Source organism: Protopterus annectens, chromosome 7.part0 (genome assembly GCF_019279795.1).
Source record: "Protopterus annectens isolate FY-2018-M chromosome 7.part0, PAN1.0, whole genome shotgun sequence".
NCBI lineage: Eukaryota > Metazoa > Chordata > Ceratodontiformes > Protopteridae > Protopterus > Protopterus annectens.
The window spans coordinates 1,612,620,813-1,612,643,312 of record NC_056739.1 but is presented as its reverse complement, the minus strand read 5'-3'; the positions used below and the strand labels follow the sequence as shown (position 1 = coordinate 1,612,643,312).

At 32.7% G+C, this 22,500-nt stretch overlaps 1 protein-coding gene across 1 annotated transcript in view; it reads right to left on the bottom strand.

Annotated features, from left to right (window-relative positions):
- LOC122807145 (guanine nucleotide-binding protein G(t) subunit alpha-1) overlaps positions 1–22,500 on the bottom strand; it is a 766,105-nt gene that overhangs the window by 301,850 nt on the left and 441,755 nt on the right. The window contains exon 3 of the mRNA XM_044078158.1: positions 4,120–4,261. Within this exon, the coding sequence (XP_043934093.1) occupies positions 4,120–4,261 (142 nt within the window). The remainder of the gene's footprint in view (positions 1–4,119; positions 4,262–22,500) is intronic.

Sequence of the window (22,500 nt, the reverse complement as noted above, 5' to 3'; positions counted from 1 at the left end):
ACTAAAAGACGTTTGAAAGATAGGATATATGGCCACTTATATGATATCCAGAGAAAAAATGAATTAAATGCCTTGGCGAAACATATACTAGAATATCCTTCACACCATTTTGACTTCAGAGTCTTAGAAATAATCGTAGATAATAAAAGAGGTGGAGATAATATGTTGCTTTTAAATAATAAAGAATTGAAATGGATTCTGAGATTGGCTGCTCATATACCCCCTGGCATTAACAGCTATATTTCCATCAAGCCTGTTTTGGAAGCTAGATAAGGTTTAGACATCAAATATTATCCCCTTTTTAATCTAGCATTCCTTCATTATTTAAATGTGTTTTATATATAAACACAATCAATACACACATTTAAAGTTTAAAGTCTAACAATTGCACATTCTTACATTTTTGTACTATCAATATTTATTTTTATTTATTTATTTATTTATAATAAATATTGTTCACATTCGATTGTATATTATATAAGCCCATATATGCATTTCATGTTGAGTCAATAATTTCAAATGCAATTTTAAAAGCATTTTAAACATATATTTTAATTATATTTTTATAAACATGTATCTTATTATTTTTCCCATTTTAGTTTAGGTTATATTCCACTCTTATGATTTAGGCTATCTACTTAATTAGTTTATACTACAAAAATACCCATATGATGTTGTCTTATAGTTAGACAAGACATTTATATATCATACATCTTACATTATATTAGTTTGACACTACAAAGCATAGATAATTACAAATAACAACTGTACCATGTTTGATATTATAAAGCATGTATAATTATAAACAACTTATGAATTGATTAACACCTATTTATATATTTATATATTTATTTATATTTATTTATTCACATAACCTTTTATATATATATCATATATATATTTATTCATACATTGATTCATCTATTATTCATTTATTTATATATCCAATTATTTATATCTATATTCATATCTGTATTTATATATATTTATATACATATACATGTGCATCTTTTGCGTTTATTATCAAATAACACTTGCATTTTTATTTTAAAAAATTTTATAAATGCAGAACTTTTAATAATAAATGTTATACACATTCGCACAGAACATGAAATACATTATTTATTTATTCAGTTATTTATTTGACAAGCATTCTGTCTTTATTGCGTTTACACATGTTCCTATTATTAAGGAAACAACAAATGACTTAGTATTGTCTGACTCTGAATGATACTGCCTATATCTAAGGTCCTTTGGAAATGTCTGATTATGTTATTCTGCTTAATTGATTAATTGTCTTAATGAACTAATCATTTATTTTAATATTGGCGCCTTTTTACTACCTTTTACTATATAAACTGAAGTTTTAAATGTCAATGTATTGTCTGATGAAGCGTAGTAGCTGCTACGCGAAAGCGCTTACACCCAATAAATGTTCTCTTTTTTGCTGAATTTATCTTGGTCTACGGTCAAATCTATACTGAAAAATTGATGCTGATTTATTCGATTATGTTTTGATGACATTGGGCTATTTGTTGAATACTCCAGCTGCTTCCAATTGTTTCATGGTGAGAGAGCCTGGTTCTTATTGCTTAACTGTACAAATTACCTTAAAATACTTTATGTAACACTGCCACTATTCAGACAAATTTGAGCTAAATGTTTGGTAAGGTTATGGTTAGTACATTGTGAAAGGAAATTTGTTTCCTTTTTTATTGCACTAGGTTTGGGTAATGTGTTGTCAATATTATGAATGGATGATGCTTTTGTCAATGCTTTGTGTATAAGATTGCAATTGCTATTATGCCTTAGAAGATTTGCAGCATATGCAGATACAGCTCTGCTGCTTGAAGTCTTCATTTGAGAGTGCACAGAAGTGCACACATTTATAGGGAAGACATAATAGCCTCCACCCAGGGAAGGGTTAGAACCATAATTGCAGTGCCCTCATTACTAAGATGTCAGTCCCCTCTGGTCAGCTTTTGCCTCTCACACAAGAGAATGAATGGGCTCAAAAGTAATAGAGGGATACATACTGTTCTAAAAGAATGCTAGCAAAAAGCATAAAAAATCTATAACCAGACACTCATCCCTAAGTATGGCCTTCATATTGCTAAGAACATTTTTATCCTTGGACTCAGACACCCTCTTAATATCCTAGCATTTGGAAAATATTTTAATATAACTAGGCCTCAAATAATTCTAAATAAAATATGCAGATTTGCCTCCCTTTCCTGTAGATGGGAGTAACACTGTATCTCATTAGCCAAAGCAGGATGCCTTTCCAGTACTGAATGTACAACATTGGCCCTTTTCATTTGTTTACACACTGTTCTTCTCTGATCATTTCTCTGTACTTACATTCACTTTTACCTCAGCCCAGAGTCCTTACTCCCAGTTTTTTTCAAGATAGATGAGCTCTAATCCTCAAATGCTCTAATTATACTATATATATCTAAAATTAGTAAAATATTTTTTTAAAAATAGTGCGTTCTCTGCTCTGTGGTGAGATATTAGACATACAGTTGACATAAACACACCCGGACCTGGACTCATTGCTTATCTTAAAAACAGGATTCAAACCAATACTTCCAGATGAATTCCCATCATGCACTTTTAAGAAGAGGGCACTTTTGAAGTTATCAGTGGCTACTCTCTGATGCAGTAATAAATCCAACGTTATATTGTTTTGTTAGCCATTAAGTATACATGTTACTTTAGTTTTGGTCTTTAACTTTTTGTCCTGTCCATTTTGTTAAATAATGTCATTTTTATGTGATTAAATACAAATTACAGCATGCTAGGTATTCTAGTATTATAGAATGCTGCGTGATTTAATCCTTACCAGGGGAATCATGCCAACCTTCTATTATTAATTTCATCAGTAAATTGCACATGTGCCTCATTTGAAGTCGGCGTTATTGTAGTCCATAATCCTGCTTGTTCTCATGTTACACAACTCATTGCTCCATGCTGTTTGTCGTTTGTTTTGAACACAATGTGCTGATGCAGTATGCCACATTATATTGTTTATATTATCTTGCTTATGTTTGCATGATACATGATCCTGTTATGGCTGTAAAGGGTCCAAGGATCAGTTCATTTGTCTGACAAGTAAATAAATAGACATTTGCACCTTCTGAACCTATGGATCAATTTTCAGGTTGATATCACTTGACAGAAAACATGTTCAACAAATGTTGTTTTGATCAACAACCAACTCATTAGAACTGTGTTCAATAAATATGTTTTTGTGGGAGGCAAAGCTCCCCATGTCACATATTCAAGAACTGTGCAGCCTATACTCCTGGTACTATTCTAATCATCTCTGATGTTACTGCAGCATGGGGTTGAGGAGAAAACCCACTGTGTCTGCCCACTCAGACAATTCACATTTTTAGTGAACCAGCCAAACTGTTGATTTGCACACCTGGCTATCATAGAACTAAGCATCTCTTTCTGTCTCTCTCTCGCTCTCTTTCTATCAGGTGTTCACATGACTAAATCATAGATTATGTACACCTACAGCTCATTGCTGTTGGCATAATGTGTTCTACCACATAATACTGTGTGTGTGTGTGTGTGTGTGTGTGTGTGTGTGTGTGTGTGTGTGTGTGTGTGTGTGTGTGTATGCACGTGCGTGCGCATGTGTGTGTGTAGGGTAAGAGAGATTCATGTAAAAGGAGATAATAACTCACTAGAAAGCTTATTTTCCTATGATGCAGCAGATATCCGGGCATTTCACGTGTGGTACTGCAAGTGACAGAGCAGCCAGTACATTGAGCTGTTAGGTAAGAACTGAATTATTCTGGAAAAGGAGTAATTCATATAATACTCTGAGAAATGTCATATTAGGTCTTGCACTTTGGTGTGCTGTTCGACCTAGATCCTTTAGCAGTTTGGATTTGATTCTCACAGCTTCCGTTGCAATTCTGAGCAAGTCACTTAAACAAGCATTTCTGTCAGGTCACCCCTAGAAAGGGATTGTATTCTCAGTGTGCTTACCTGGTTAACAGTTTTTAAGAAAGAAATAGAGTAAATATATACTTTTATTTATTGACCATATATTGTGTAGTGAATATGGCATCATATATTATATTACATTACATCATACATTACCTGTCTAGCTGGGTCTCCATACTGGATATTCAGGGTGTTCATAGCTTTTACAATGGCAAGGATTGACTGCAGTGTATTACTATAGATAATAGAAATGAATTCCAGGCATTCTTCTCGTGAGTAACCATCTTTGTGGATGATTCTGTACAACACAAATGACAATAAAATATATGGAATTAGCTGCTGTAAAGGATATCTGCTGTAGTAAGTAATACAACTGGTAGAAATCTAAAAGAACAGGGAACTGTTTTGCATTTTTTTATTTAAAAATTGAGTGACTAACCTGTGCCAGGGTACCCTCTGCATCCATGATGTGTATACAAAAGACAATCAAATCTGACAATGTCAAAATACAGAATAGTATACCTTATAAAGGGAAAAATAACAAAATATACTAAAATATATTGAATAACAGATTATAAATGTATGACTTGCATGCACAGAAAGTACCCTGTATATGTCATTCACAATTTATTTTGCAAAATACTAAGTAACATCATGTCAACATACTACACACTTTAATAAGAGCTAGAAAAAGCACAATGACCACATGAATGTAGGTGACGGTGCAGTTATAGCTTCTTTTACTGCTCAGGAAAACTTTCAGATTTTCTCCAAATTTTAAAACTGTTAGTTTTGTTTTTGTTTAGACTGGCATATAGGTCCCTATCAGAAGCTCAAGTTTTCAGAAACTCAAAATTCATATTGTTGAGAGAATATGATAGAGTTTCCAAAAACTTGAACTTCAAAAAACAACAAAAATCTACCTTTTTTCTGCATTTTTGCTGCACTCCCATATCCCTCATATTACTTATACCAACTCTGAGATTGCACTACAGTGGGGAAAAGGGTAAATTCACCAATCTGCACTGTACCATGATCTCCATTCAAAAGCTTCGAGTTTCCAGAAACTCTATTATATCGTCTCGACAATATGAATTTCGAGCTTCTGAAAACTTGAATTTATATTTTATTAGAAGAGGTATAATCTAGCTAATCTTTTTACTAACATTTCCATAAACAATTGATAATCCTAATTTAAAACAGAGCTAGGCCTGTAGGGAGAAGGTTTCCTCTCCTTTGGTATTACTGATACAACGACATCTTTCTGTGAAGGTCTTTCTTACATCTGTCATCCTGTAATAAAGTTGCAACGATCTGTGCAATATTCATTTGGCAGCCCACCACTATCTGGAGTCATCCCTCTTGCTTACCCCTTTATATCCTCCATAAACTTGTTTTGAGTCATGGGTACCACCAAAAGTTCTGCTTCACATACTTCTAAGTGAAGTAACTCCAAGCCTCTCACAAAGACCTTTATCTTATATATGCTCTCTCTCCATTGTGTGTTAGGTTTATATAACACCTCATAAAATTTACAGAAATATTGTGTTATTTCAACTGAGTCTCTAGTATAATCTCTTCCAGCCTTTTTCTTGAGGCCTCTTATAATTTTTGTTATGCTTTTTCTTGTCTCAGTCTCATAACAAATGATTTCTGGTAATACAGAAAATTATAAAAGTGCCCGTCTTTCAATGACTGACACAAAAACTGTTATTTCTTTTATATAAGAATTTCATCATTTCTGTAACAAAAATAAAACTTCGGCCAAGAATGTCAGAACTCTATTTAATAAGCTTTCGAGCTTAGCCCTTCCTCAGTGCAACAATAAAATCAAAACGTACATTCCTCTTTTATACCCACTTAAAATCACATTACCATGTGGAAGGGCTAAGCCCAAAAGCTTTGCTTGCTGTTATTCATGTTATTATTGTTTTATTCAATATTAGAGTTCTGACATTCTTGGCCGAAGTTTTATTTTTGTTTGGCTTTGTAATTACTTTAGAACAAGTTTACCACTATTTATTCCTGTTTTCATTTGGTTTTAGCATCTCTTTGCTTACCTGCTAACTCTTCCTTGACTGTCTAATCTCCTCATAAAACCTACCTGACAGGTTTGTTAGTTTTACCAAGTTTAGTTGTAAATCTTGTTTCTGTCCTAGCATAACTTTAGGTGTAGGTAGGCTAATTTCCTTTTTAAGCTATACTTAAAAAAATGATCCCATGCCTTAAGAAAAGGTAGACTGTTTCTCTATACATCAATTAGATTATTTTTTGTTAATTCATTAGACTGCACAACAAAACTTTCTTGTTTCAGCAAAGAAACATAAAGAATCTCTGGTGTCTTTTTACGAAGGAGAAGACCACCACCTAATATTACATTCTGAAACAAGATTAGACAAAAATCAGATGTGTTAGGATTCAGAGCATTGATAGGAATTGCAAGGCAGTTTTCTTTTTTTTTCCATAATAAATCTTTATTGTTATATTATTTTCATACACAAATAAAAACAAACACAAAATTTTAAAAGAAAAAATACAAAACAAAAGACTACTAACTAATATCACTAACTAACACAGCAAACAAATATACAATATTTACAAGAATGCTTCCATGTAAACATTAAGAATAGAGAAAAAACAAAAAGTAGTTAATAATATTTCCAGTAATATACAGTTTAAATACAAAATTCTCTCCAAGCAAGCATATAAATGTGAATACCTTCAAGTTAAAAGTGTTATGCTAATATAATATTAAATATCTGTTCCCAAAATTTTGGGTTATTAATGTTTTTATTATTCGGACTTAAGAGTAGTTTATGAGCTAATATATGCCTTGTTGCCAAAACTCTAATGCTTTCCCATGATGTTTTAGATGGGTCTAACCAATTAGTGGCTATATAAAGTTTCATTAACAGAAAAATATTAATATATATAGTACTTTGTGATCTAGGGAGTTCTTTCGGAAGAATATGTAAAATCGTAAATTTCCATGACAACGTTGTACTTTGGTAACCCATCTTCTGAAGTTGAATCTTAAGGGAATTCCAAAGCTTATATATGCATTTACAGCTCCAGAACATATGAAGATCAGCCGGTTGATTTTTACAGTATGGACAAGTTGGAGAGTTTTTAGAATTAAATTTATGCAGGGTAAGGCGTGTATAATATGCATTATTCCATATCATCAACTGGGTATACATCAATTTTTGAAAAGAAGTAGATTTGATAGTCAGGTCAATTACTTTTAACATCTTACTTTTGTCTGTCACTGAAATTTTCTCTTCCCAATAGTTGGATAACAGAATTTTATCATGAAATTTAAAGTCTTTAATTAATTTATTTGTTGTTGTTATATATTTAATATCCTGTTGGAGGGCTTGCCACAACTCAAAGCATTTATTAACATTTTCATCTTCAGGTTTAAAATTTATAAAGTAGCTCATAGCAAGTTCTCTAATTTGTCTCAAAATAACAAGATAATTTTTGGGTAAATTAAATTCCTGTCTTATTTGATTGGCGGAGCGGTCCAGATATTTGTATATATCAATCAAAGTTAAATTAACTATCAGTGGAAACTTTTTAAGATCAATTAATTGATTGTTCAATTTTAAATTAGGATTCCTATGAAAGGGTTGAAAAACCATCATATACTGACCCAGATCCAAAGATTGAAATAAATCTTGTATAGATAATATGTTAGTTTAAATGTGTTCAATAATCCCATAAATTTTCAAAGTATCTTTACCTAAAAAGGGTATTGCTTTAGGATTAATGTTTAACTTTAAAATATATTTATAATTCAAAATCACCCAAGTTCGTGTCCACTTAGTCATAGTTGTATCATAGTTGGCAATTCTTAGAATTCTATTAGAGTTCACGATTAGGTAGTACAATTCGAAGTTAGGCAACTCCAGTCCTCCTTTATTTTTGGGGTCATTAATTTATCATAGGATATCCTGTTTTTTTTTGGTTCCCAAATGAATTTAGCCAATTCTTTATGGATTTTTTAAAAAAATGTCTTCGAAAGTATTAATTGGGCTGACCTAAAAATATAAAGTAATCCTGGTAACACATTCATTTTGACAATTGAAACTTTTGCTAGTAGTGGCAATCATAAATTTTTCCACCTTCCGAAATCAGAAATTATTTGGTCCTAAATTGTTTTCATATTATTATTGTAGAAGTCTTTATTGTCTGTAGAAAACTCAATACCTAAATATTTAATTTTTTCTTTAAATGTTACCTGCCCAACCAAAGGCAATAACGAAAAAGATTTAGGTGTCTTTAAAGGAAAAATATTGTTTTTTTCCAAGTTAATTTTGTAGTTAGAGACTTCTGAAAAATCATTAACAGCCTTCAATAATTTGTCAGTGTCAGATATTGGAGATGCACAATAAATATTAAGATCATCCGCAAAAGCTGCCATTAAGATTTTAGTTCCATAAATTATTGGGACATTATGATAGACATTCTGTTTAATATATAAGAACAGAGGTTCAAGATAAAGATTAAATAGTAAAGGGGACAAAGGGTAGCCCTGGCGTGTTCCAGTCTTAATCTGTATTCTTTTGGAGAGGCTTCTATTAATGCACAGTGTAGTATAGGGATTACTATATAATATTTGCAACATTCATGGGATATATTAAAATAAGGTAAAAGAGCAAACAAAAAATTTGTATCAACCCTGTCAAAGGCCTTCTGTGCATCAATTATAAGGGCTTAGATATTAAGATTATTTTGTTTAGCATGTGTTATCATAGTATGTAATGTAAGAGTATTATCACTGGTTTGTCTACCTGCCATAAATCCAGCCTGTTCTTTGGACATTATATGAGTCATGATTTTCTTCAGTCTAGATGCTATAATGGAGGTTAGAATTTTCATGTCTACATTCATTAATGATATCGGCCTATAATTATCGGGGTTTTGAGGATCTGAATTGGCTTTATGTATAAAAATAGTCTTTGAGGCATTAAGATGAGGATCATTAATAGTATTCCTAATTATATAGTTAAATATAACTGAAAGTATCTTACCAAAAATATCCGCAAACTTTTTATAAAACTCCACTGTCATCCCATCAGGACCTGGTGATTTATGTGATTTCATATGTTGAATTGTATATACTATGTTTTCTTCAGATATCGGTTTAACTAAATCATTTTGAATATCCTCTCCTATTTCTGGAAACTTAATTGATTGTAAAAATTGTTCATAGATTCTATGCAAGGACATATCCTTTTGCCCATCATAAATTTTTGTATATATTTTCCCAAAAATATTAATAATATCCTCTGTTTTAGAATATATTTTATTATTAAATTGTATTTCCGAAATTTGTAGTGTTGTTTTTGATTGATTAATGATCGTAGCCAATGCTCTCGATGGTGTTTGAACTTGATTAGCATATCTCGCTAACATCTTATATTCTTGGAATGTTAATCTACTATTTTGTATTAAGAAGAGATCCTTCTGACATTTAAATAGTTCTTTCTCTGTTTGTTCATTAAAAATCTGAATCAGTTGTTGATCCAATAATTTAATTTTCGTTTCCAAGTTTTGAATATCTTTATTTAGTATTTTTTTATAATAAGAGGCTTTTTGCAAAAGGATCCCTCTTATTTGTGTTTTAACTGTTCCCTCTTATTTGTGTTTTAACTGTTGCCCATTCAATATCTGGGGCATATTGTTGTTTCTTTAGACTAACCAGTAAGTCTTTAAGGTACTTTGTAATTTCCTGTATTATTTCTTCCTTATTCAGCAGATTTGGATTAAGAGACCAATTATAGCCTCTTTGCAGCAAGGTATCTTTTATCTCCTTAGCAAAACTCAGCAAAATTTTCGAATGATCTGATAAATACCGTGCATGTATAACAACTATAGGTTCTAAACTAATCAATGTTCTTGAAATCAGGAAGAAATCTATTCTGGACCACATTTTATGACATGGGGAATAAAATGTAAAATTATTTGTACTATTAACATTGTTTAAATAGTGAAAAGGGTCATATAGTTGAAAATCGTCTTTAATATCATCCACTGCCAATACTGCATGCTTATTAAATGCTTTGTGTGGACAAGATCTATCCAACTTCGGATTTTGATAAGCATTCCAATCACCTCCAACAATTACGTAGTATCTATCAAATTGTGTTAAAATTGAATACAGTGATGTTATGAATATTTGTTGGTCATTACAAGGTGCATATATGTTTAAAAGTAAAATAGGTTTATCAACTAAGGTAGATGCCAGAATAACATAGCACCATCGTCCATCTTTATCTGTATTAGAATCTAAAATTTTGTCCTTATATTGGTCTTTAATAATTATAGCTACCCCAGCACTATTTGACTTACCTTCTGATGCTATTACTTCTCTGATCCACTTCTTTTTTTTTATATCAACCCATTGATCATTCATTAAATGCATTTCTTGCAGTAAAATAAACCATGCCTTAGCCTGCAACAATACATGTAACAATAGTTTCCTCTTCTTTAAATTCTGGAGCCCTTTAACATTCCATGAATCTAATTCCCACATTACCAATGTTGACTGTACATTAAAGGTTTTGGAGAGAAAAGATTAAAAAAAATACAGTATATTCAAAACCATACATGATCTGGAAGCAATCCATATATCCTGTCCTAAACCAGTGCTTACCCACTCTAACCCCGGACCAGGACATATATAGGTCTTGTGTAATATAGAATAACAGAAGGTTTAAGAAAAGAAACAAACAGGAAAACATCACATTATAAAATTTCAAACATGTTCCATAGTTGAGACCTATATAATCTAACTTAACTATGACAAAGCCTAAACTAAACATTCCCTAACAAGCACTGCATTGAGCTACATCTCCCCAATCAAGCATATTTAAGCAAATCAAATTAAAATACAATATTACAGTACATATGAAATAAATTGAAAAAAGGAAGTTTTAATATTTGGATTAGCTATCTATAGATAAACCGCATGCATAGAGACACACACAAAAAAAAAAAAAACATATTAAAATACAACCCTATGTTAAAATAAATATATAGGTAGATACAGGTATCCCCGGTTATAAACTCACACTATCATAGTTTTATACTAAAGCAAACTACTAACTAACTAATATAAAATGCATTATCACTTTAACACAGTACATTATGAACTATAATGAGAAGCATATTTATACAAACATTACTAAATCCCTGCACCCTCTCTAAATAATATAACCACAAAATTCTACATAAACATGTATAAGAGAAACAAATAAAATATTCCTATGTGCTTACTTTACCATACAACAGTGTTATTTTGAAGTTTAATGAATAAAAAAATGTTAAAACAGTTTCCTTTGGTTTCCCAAGCCTGGAAACCCTGTGAAATCCTCGCAACGGGGGACTGCTTATACAGACGGACTCCCGGAAGTGTCACAGAGAAATCTGCACCCACGACAGCATTTTAGGCACTTCCTGTCTTCCTCCTCATCGAAAACACTTCATAGAAGCCATAAAGCAATGGGAAATGAATGCAGGTAATCAAGATAAGCAAAAACAAACAGTTTTATTACTCTGGAAGAGGCCTAGAGCTTTTTAAATGCAAACAAAGGATTATCCAGTCCTGGGAACACAGTAAACAATGAATCCGACCTCAGCAGCATGCCAGTCTCAACGAAAGTTCAATTTAAGTCTCTGATGCAGGTAAAGCCTTGAAAACTTTAAGAAACAGATTTTTTGCCTCATTTTTAGTGGAAATAGCATGTTTAATCCCATCCATTGTAAATATAAGCATATGTGGGTATTTCATTTGAAACTTAATTTGTTTGTCAATAAGAAATTTACAGTATGGAGACAAAGACTGTCTAGCTTGTCTTACCTGTATGGGTAAATCCTGTGACATGGATATTTTATTATTTTTCCACATGATATAGCCTCCAGTTTGTTTTACAGTAGTAAGTATACTGCTTACATCTTGATAGTTAAGTATTTTAACATATACAGATCTAGGAAAGTTAGATGCTTGTGACTCTCTCAAAGCTCTGTGCGCTCTTTCAATAATAATTTGTTTCACCCCATCAGAGTCATTTAACAGCACTTCAAATATTTGTAATATGGATGGAATTAATTCATTCAATTTTTTTGTCTTTTAGAAATCATATCCTTTTCAGGTGACTGCAATTCCATAAGTTTTGTTTTAGTAGTGGTTGTATCCATTTTTTTTCCTCTTTTGACATCTTATTTGAACACAAAGACTTGCAGTATAGAAAGCACATGGTTCCTTTGTTTACTTCTCTCTGCAGAGCCAGCTAATCTGTTGTAATCCAGTGAAATATATTCCTTTTTTCTGGTTTTTCTTCTTAGTAATAGATAGTTAAGTGTAGTTGAAGCTATTTTATCGAAGATTTGATGTTAAAAGCTTTATATTATCCACTCAGGGTTTAGATTTCCTCAGGTTAATTAGAGAGCTGCAGTTCAGCAGTGCTTACAGAACGGCAGCCATCTTTGAATACAAGGCAGTTTTCTCTTGTGATCATCAATGCCTTGCCAGCATCCACACTCAGGCTGTACTCCCTTGACCAAATACGCATACGCTGTAGTGAGATAAATTCCATCTGTTCTTGACTTTGTTTAATAGTCCCACGTATCTTCCCATCCTTGGTACATGATGAACCAGGTCCACCTTTTATTTCAAATATATATGTTATCACATTCCAGTCACCCATATAGACAGCTATAACCTCCTGACAATCTATCTTGTCCTTCATTGTTCTACAAAAGTCTAACTATATTTTACATGGTGGTATATGTTTGTTTGTTCTTCTTTCGGCTTTTCCCAGTTAGGGGTCACCACAGCGGAACTCCAGTCTGCTAATGATTGGCAGTAGATTTTTGTGGTGCCGAGGTGCCAGCTCGATGCCCAACCTTCAACGAAGGCACGCCCATTTACACATGTCTTTTGAGTGCCACTCGACTGCAAGGAGGACATGCAGACTCCACAAAGAAGGCGCTCCAGCCGAGAATCGAACGGGAGAAACTCTTGCTGTGAGGCGACAATGCAACCGCTGCACCACCGTGGCTTACATGGTGGTATATATTTACAATAAATAATAATACAAATAACTCTATATATCCTTTAATTCCCTTAATAACATCCATTTTCATCCAATACATCTTCCCCTTGCAAGAGATAACTTCTTTAAATCAAGAATAAAACTTCCTTTTTTCTTATTTTTGCAAATGAAGCTGAGACTCCTCATGACAGTATCCACGTATTAAGGCTTCATGTTCCTACACAAGCAAATCTGTTTCTTACAGTGTTAGTGCACCTATCCAAAATATCCATCCTTTAAAAAAAGTAAAAACCTTATTTTGTGTTGACTAGATTGGTCAATCCATTCACACCCCTCATTCCATATTATTAAACACTTCCATTTTTTCCTCCAAGAATATTCTTCTGTGATCCTCCACACATAACAGTATAGTTTACTCTTTTATTCATTCCAGTAGACATGCCTGTGCCTTGGATCAAGTTTTGAATTTTTGTTTACCTCTTTGAAGCCAAACAATCTTCATTAACCTGTTCAAGTCCATAAAAATGCAATGACTAATGCCAACCTAATCTTAAACTGTTTTCAGAATGATCCCCTCATTTCTAGTTGTACCTGTCCCTCATTCTTATTTTTCTTCCCTTCCTCTTTTCTGCTACAACTCATCTCATTTGCTTAGCTTTCCTGTTCTTCCTGCTGTTATCTCACACTACATTTACCGGTTCTGATTATTACATATTTGTCTACTTGCAACAAATTGTCATAGACTATAAGCTCCCCACTCATCCTCCTTATCTGAAATATTTCCATTACTAGCCTTGCAGTTACCTTGCAGGGGTAACACTCATCTCCACCCCACAGGTCCCTAAGACAAATTACACCTAGACCACCTCAGCCACCCTACTCTCTTACTTCTCTATCCCTTTTTTGAGTTTTGTTTCTCTTAGTTTTAGTTGTTTTATTTTTAGTGACTTGGATGCATCTTGCACTGAATTATTCCTACTGACTGATTTTCAGTCTACTGTTGCTTCTACATGCTTAGTAATTGCTTCCAGATATATTTGTTGCAAATCTCTGTCCTCCTTTTTTGCCTGACTTGCCTCTTTGGTACTCTGCTATATATCCTTCCCTCTTATTCTATTCTTCTTCAGAGTAATAATGTCATAGTACTAGACAAGATGTACTCAGTCCTTCCTTTGTTATCTGAGATGTTTAGCTTTCTTGTTCATACGTGTTACGGGTGGCTCCCTATTGTAACTGACAGTCCCAGAAGTATGAAAAACAGAGAGCAAAATAAGAGAACAATAGCAAATATCAGAGTCACTGTCCATCTTCAGCATTGTTTTTTGCAGGTGGGAGAAGCTTTTCTGCACCCCTCAGTGCATGTGTGTGGGTTCACCTCTACAGCTTCTAATTATCTATAGTAACTCTAACATTGACATAACTTAGAGAAAGGGAATACCCCAAGGCATAGCATTCATTGACTTAGTAGATATTAGTCTAGTTTTCATGCATTTAATCTTGTTGTTCCAAGACTTCTACTTCTGAGCCTCGTAATTCAAAACAATTACTATCAAAGGACCTTAAGACAGGGGCAAGTAACTATCACCTGTTTTATTCTAACCTGAAAAAGAATGGATCCAGCAATTCTTTATTCAGTAAATTCACTAAACTTACAGGTCAAGTAGCAAGCATCATTAACAGCTTCTGTATGAAGTGTATAAAATGGCTTCTTTTTCTATTGTAAGTTTTTTTGGATTTAAATAAAGTCTGGCAGTTCGCTCAGAAGATTAAGGCTCTGAGATGTTATTGAGCTGCTTCCTGGATCCAGGGGTGCAGGATTTGATTACATCCACCTGGACTTACTTATGGTGACTTTGTGAAAGTCATTACAACAGGTAGCCCCTGAAAAGAGACATTTGTATCCAGTAGGTTTACCTGGCTAACAAATGAATATAATAACACTAATAAAATCAAGTAAGTAACTAAGGCAAACTAATAGACTCCAGCAGGTCAATAACAATGTCAATAAATATACAACTAAGATGCATACGTGAGACATATAAGCAGAATTAGATACATAAATCTTTCTCAACCAATAGCAACACGGAACACACAATAACTTGTCCCAGACCAGCAAGCACCAGACTCAGAACCCAAAAGTAACGAAAATGCACTTTTTTTATGTTTGTTTTTGTAAAGCCAACAGATAGCAGTTACCTTTCTGTCAAATAGTTATTAGGTCACTGAAAATTTGATTTTCATCTCACACTTAAATAGCTTCCAATCTGCATCTCTAAACTACAAACGAATGAACTCTTATTATATATAATCCAAAATAAGTAAATAAAAATCTGACAACAAACTTAACCACAGCTATCACTGCAGGTCAGAACCAGGACCCAAGCTGCTGCTTCTCTCTCTCACTGTTCACTCTAGTTTCTTCCTCGTGATTCTGTCATTGTCTTTGTCTGGATCTCTGTCTGTCTGTCTCTGTATATCTCTCCATTCTGTAACTCTCTCTCCCTTTCTTTTTCTTTGATTTATCTTCATTTTTAAAGTTAAGATCATTGGTACCTGTATCATCCTAAGCATTCATGTTCTATATATCAAGCAGCAGGATCTAATGAATCTTTCTTTTCTAACTACCAGTATATGTCACGTATTGATCCTGATCTCAAACTCCAGCTGTGATAAGCTAAGTTTGTTTTAAGATTTGTTTTTAATTTTAGCAAGAACCCTGGGTGTTGTGATTAAACAGTGCCAGCTGTGGGTTAATCCTCTGAAACCCACACCCAGTCATGTGTTATTGCTATTATACAATGACATTATTTAAGAAAAAAGATGCTTACCTTTCTTAAATAATGCCTTTGTATAACAGCACAGTAGTATTTCTCAGCATTCTTCCTTGTTTGCTGATGTACTGCGCTTGCGTATGGGACTTGCATTCCCACCCTTGCACAGTACATCAGTACAGTGCATTAGAAGCAATGGAGAAACGAGAATCTACATTGCTATTTTTTTTTTTTTTGAAAAATACAAGAAACCTGCACAAAGCCTGATACAATGGAGGGACAAAGGCCCAAATAAAGTCCAGAAATAGGGACAGATTTTAAATATTGCATAAACTTAAAAAGTCCATAGAATAAGTTTTGTGTTAGCATGAATTTTCGAAAGGATATGAAAGCCCAAAATGTCTATCATTATTTAATGACTTCAATCCCCAGTGGCTTGCCAGAATAAAAAATTATGAGGAAAAGACCAAAATCATGACATGAAAATCCAGACGTCTGGTGGAAATCCAGGCATTTGAGAGGTATGAGAGTCTGCCAAGATTTTTTAGATGGAGAGTGCAGAAATATAAGGCAAATCAAATATATTTCTGTTTACTTAGTTTTGCAGAACATACCTAATTTTTCTTATATTTTGCTATGTCCTCTTAGCATATGCCAACAGAAAAGTCTGGCTGCTCAAAGGTACTTCAGCAGCCAGACTTTTTTCTGTTGGTATATGATCGATTTACAATGAGCACACTGGTTGCCCTGACCATACAGTGTGCACGTTTTTGAATGGCAATGAGCCATTATTGTATAAATGCCATTCTCTTATATGTTTTATGGAAACTTAGTTTCAGAGTTCTTATAACACTCCCTGTGTAACAGGTTATAGGGCATAGTCCCTCAATCTTTCAGATCACTTGGGATAGCTGGGGGTTATCTGTTTTTATCCATTCAAATATTAAATCACTCCAAATACTTCAACATTCTCAACTCAAGCTTCCTAACATTCTGGTCACATTTGATAAAGTCAGTTGCCATGTCACTGCCAATGAAAGATCCCATTCAGTGTCACTTAGTTAGCTTAAAAAGTTGGATTCCATCTGTATGAATCTAAGTACCCTAATTCTAGAATATTTCAATTATCTGTTTAGCAAATGGGAATGTTGCACAGTTAGCAATAAATGCAGCATTCCTAGATTCCATTAATATTAACTCCGTAGATAAAGTTCCCATGGGAAGGAGATATACACTTGATTGTGTCCTTACAAATTATTCCTTCACCACCATCCCTACTAGCATTGTCCACTCCCTGATCAAATCTAACTACCAGACTGTCACTTTGCTTCAGAATTAGTGCCAAATTTCCAACAGACTCAACTACATTCAGAAACTTCTTAAAATCTAACCTTGCTTCCTTATCTGATAGCCTAATACATTCCAAAAGTACTTTCTCCCTGTCTATAAATCCATCATAGTTATCAATGATTTTTGCAGCTATCTTTAGTAATGTGTAAATAAATTCAGTCCTATTAGTTATATGCATGGTGGGAAATTCAGGGTTTAATATCTTTGGTGGAACTCTCAGATTAGTAAACCTTATAATAAGAGAAAATGTTATGGTTTGTGTATTAAATGTTTTCCACCATTGTCAGAAGGAGGAATCTTAAATGCATTGTTTGGGTGAATAAGGCTGAACATGATCTGTAGGAAGTTTAAGTCTATGAAGGAAGATCAGAAGACTTTTTTTTCAACAATATTAGGAGTATTAGACATAATGTGTAACATTGCATCAAACTGGAAGTGAATAACACCACCTCTTCTGGTACTGAAACCATAGCAAATGTTTTGGCTGGCACATTTCAATAATTTCCCCACCCTCACACATTATGTCACTTCCCTTGAATCATTTAGTGCTACTCCCTCCATTGTTGCTGAGGAAGGAAGCTTTTACTAACACTAAAAATAATAGTTCTATGGACCCAGACAATATATTAGGTGGTCTTGTATGATATTACTGACCCCCTCCTAAACCTTTTTAGTCTCATTCCCAAGGCTTTGGTTTTCTCTTTATTAATCTAAGAATCTTATGCCCTCTGAAAATCCCCCAATATTTTATGCACCCTTAAAATATCTCTCCCAGTTAAAGTCAAGAATAAAATAACATCATCCACAAATAAGGCTATATTTTCCTCTCTGCTCATCCACTGCCAGCCTTCAATTTATTTTTGTGGTTAAGGGCTCTAAATAGTGTACAAATGGTAGGTGGGAGAGAGGGGGAACCTTCAGGTTAAAATACATTTGAGAAACACTGAAAACCATGTTTTTTCATTTCAGGTCACTTGGAGGAGGAGGAGTGTTTATGCTGGCAAATCCCTGGGGACAGAGACAGCTAGATCCAAAATAATGGATTTGGAGGGGGCGGGTCATCATACTTTTTCCAGCACGATGATGTTCTGTTGAGCAAGTTTCCTAAATGAAATAATCAAGATTTACACCACTGATTTGTACTAATATTGAATTTTTGGACTAGGATTTCTAGGATGGAGTTATAGTGGAAGGAAATTTTCTTCCTTGTGTATCCTTGAATATGTTATATGACCACCTATGATCTAATTCCACTGGCATTTATTGTTGTTGTATAACTGTGGTAATGTAATCAAAAAGCACATGGAAAAATCCAAAGCACAATTTAGAGCCCATGTGTTGGGCAGTACAGTGACTCAGCAGTCAAAGATTTTACCTCATAGATCCACAATTCATGATTTATTTTTATTGCTTATGCATTTTTTTGTTCTTCCCATGTCTATAGGCATTTTTTTCAGTTACTCTTGTGAACTGTTCACCTCCCCCAGCACATCATCATTATATTATAGGTTCATAGGTTCATACTAGGCTATCTGCCCTAGGGCATTTATAAGCCTAGCCAGAGTGTGTTTGGCTTTCGCCACCCATTTTAAATGAATTTTGCTATGCCCTTTTTCGAGGTTAGTATACTGTGCCTCTGTCTAACAGTGACACAGAAGTGATACCGGCGGTAAACCTACGATCTCCCATCCACTCATCAAGATTCCTCTTGAAGAGAGTCAATGAGGGACTCTGCCTAACCTGGACTGGGATTTTATTCCAGAGTGAAGGGAGCCTCTGGGTTATGAATCTGTCCCTCCAGCATGCCCTATTTATTTCAGTGCTGAGGTTCAAGTCTCTCGAGCGTGTAGCTCGATGGGATTTGGATTTTTTTTTTTCAAAACAGGTTTATTGTTTTAACATATAAGAGAAATATCATAACAATTTTATACAAGTAATTAAAAATAGGTATTATTATAATATTCAACAAAACAACTAAAGTATTTACAAAGACATCCACTACAATCAGATCAATTAATTAAACTAAAATACCATGCTATTGAAATTAAATTTTTTTAACAAATTTTGTAAATTATCCCATACAATAAAATAAGATGTTTTTCTATTTGTTCCAGTCCTAATTGTGTTTATTTCCATATGGCACACTATATTCATAACATTTTTAAATTCATTGAACGAAGGAGGTGTATCTGAAATCCAATTTCTAGTTATTATTTTCCTAGCCACTGCTAGAATAGACCATAACAAGGGAAGCTTAACCTTTTAACACTTTGAGGTACAGGTGTGTTGAATAATATAAGAGATTTAGAAATAATTAAATTATCTGTAAAAAGAGCCTGCAAAATTCATTAATTGACTTCCAGTATTCTTTCAATTTTATACAGTCATAAAACATATGAGCCCAGTCAGCATTAATTTCTACATTACATCTCTTACATAGATTATCTTTATTATTTATTTTATTCATCATCAAAGGTGTATAAAAGATCTATGTAAAAATTTCCATGTATAAAGTCTCCAGACAATGGAAGACGTAGTTCTATAAGCAGATTCCAATATATATTGTTTATCTTGTTGATTTGGTGGGTCCCCATTAATAGAAGTGAAATAATTCCAGTATGAATCTACACTGTAAAAGTTTCTTGTCTGATAACTTTATGTATGTATGAAAGTTTACCTTTATCAGAAACTTTATGTTGTAAATTTAATATCAAGTAATCAATCAGTGTTGGAATAGATTCTTTAACAGTTATAGACATTAAATCTATTTTATTAATGAGATGTTGTCTAAAGGTCTGAACCTCTAACCAGCAAGTTTCTCTTAGATCAAATTCTTGTTTTAAGAAATCTAGATTTTTAACTTTATTATCAGATATCAACTGATACCAGTACTTTAGATCATTATCTATAGCTAAATGAGTTCCTTCAGAAGTAGATGACAAAAGCATACCCTGAGTATACATTATGGGAAATACAATAAAATTCCATTCCCTATACTTAGGGTGCATGAATATAAAGTTATGATAACTGATAATAATATTTAATGGGTAACAAACCATATGTTTAGGTGTAATAGGTGAAGTACAAAATTCCTTTAGTAACCATAACATGGAGTTATTTGCAATCATATTTTTATGTGTTAAGGAGATTTTCATGAAGTGTATACTAATTAGCTCCCAATAATCTTTCCATTTTGTGACATATGACTGATCTATTAATAAAGTAATAACTTTTACAATAGAAGAGATAGTATATAAATTAAAGTCTGGAAAAGAAATACCCCCTTGAGACCAGCTATTAGTATGTTTCTTTAATGCAATCCTAGGTCTATTAGGTGCCCATAAGAAATTTAACATTAGTGTGTTCAGTTTCTTGATAATTATTTTTGTAGGTGGAAGTATTATTGATTGCATTAAGTATAAAATCTTGGGGAATATTATCATTTTAATAATTGTAAGTCTCTGCTCCATAGTAAAAACATATTATGCCAGGTATTACAAAGATTTTGTATATTAAGAAAACAGGTATTATAATTATTATATATAATAGATTTAATATCTTTAGATAGTATTATACCTAAATAAGTTATCTGACCTGAATTGGGTACATATTTAGTAAAATCACTAATGAGAATATTTTTCGTGTATATATAGGTAGTATTTTAGTTTTTTCTTCATTGAATATTAAACCAGAAATACTTTTAAAATTCATCATGTTATCAAATAGAGACTGTATAGAAGAATTAGATCCTGCTGATGTAATTAGAACATCATCTGCAAAAAGTTGAATTTTGGATGTTGTATTTTCATCTATTTCAAAACCCTCTATGTCAGTATTGTTTCTGATCAAATTAGCCCAAGGCTCCATTACTAAAGTGAATAATAGTGGAGATAGTGGACATCCTTGTTTTGTACCTTTAAGAATGGGTATGTTTTGTGAAACATATGTTCCTACCTTAATATAAGCCAACGTTCCTTTGTATAAATGTTCAATTAGATTTACAAATGCATCCGAGAAGTTTGTGCACTTCATTAAGGTAAACAGATAGTCCCAACTTACTGAATCAAATGCTGAACTTATATCAAGACTAATAAGAGTTAAATCTTTCTTTTTCCTATTTGCAAAATCTATTAATGTTAAAGTTCTTCTTATATTATCAAAAGTATTTCTATTTACAATGAAGCCTGTCTGATTTATATCTATAATGCCGGGAATGATTGTCTTCAATCTATCAGCAAAGATATTCATAAACATTTTATAATCAACATTAAGTAATGAGATGGGCCGATATGAAGAACATCTAGTTGGATCTTTATTAGGTTTTACAATTGGCGAAATAAATGTATATTGCCAAGATGGGGGGGTTATTAACTCAGTTTGTGCCAAAATAAAACCTTATGTATTAATGAATATGTATTTTTTAGAAAGGATTTTATATATCTCTGGTATAATACCATCATTACCCGGTGCTTTGTTTGATTTAAGCTTATTTATTTGTGTAATAACTTCTGTATATGAAATACTCTTGTCCAATAGTTTAATCTGTTGTTTATTAAGCTTTTTATTCATATTTGTGGTTATAAACTCCTTTATTTTATCTTTAGGTTCCATGTTAATATTATTATGGTTAATTTTGTGAAAGTGATTTCTAAATTCATCTAGTATTTCTGGTATACTAGAAACATTCTTCTTTTCCTTAGAGAAAAGATTTCTTTGATATGGTTTTGTTTATTCAACCTTTTGTTTTATTTTTAAGTCTATGTAAGTATTTGGGGCTTATTGAATAAGACAAAACTTGTATTTCTCTAAAGTTATTTTAACTTTATGAGTTAAAATTTCTTTGTATTTCTCATTTAGTTTGTTTATTTCTTCAATAACTTTCTTGTCCATAATATTTTCTTTATTATTATGTTTATAAGAGTCTAATTTACTTTGAATATCTAACAATTCCTTATCCCAAGATTTCCTTTTATTATTATACCATCTGATACTTTGTCCATATAGATATGATTTTAAGGCATCCCAAACATAAACAATGGAGACTTCAGGAGTGTTATTTATGTCTAAAAAATGTTTTCTTCTGAAAGTATATATTCTTTATAGTCTTTTAGTTGAGTTAAGTATGCTGGTATCCTTTTGATTTGAACATTATGAGCATTTTTATCATGAATTCAAAAACAATTGAATTATGATCAGATATAGGACATGAAATGATTTTGGAATTAATTAAATCTGTTACCATCTGGTTAGAAATAAAGACCCTATCTATTTTTGAATAAGTTTTGTATCTGTTAGAAAAAAAGGTGTATGGTAATGATTTTGAATCTATCTGATTATTAATATCATTCAAATGA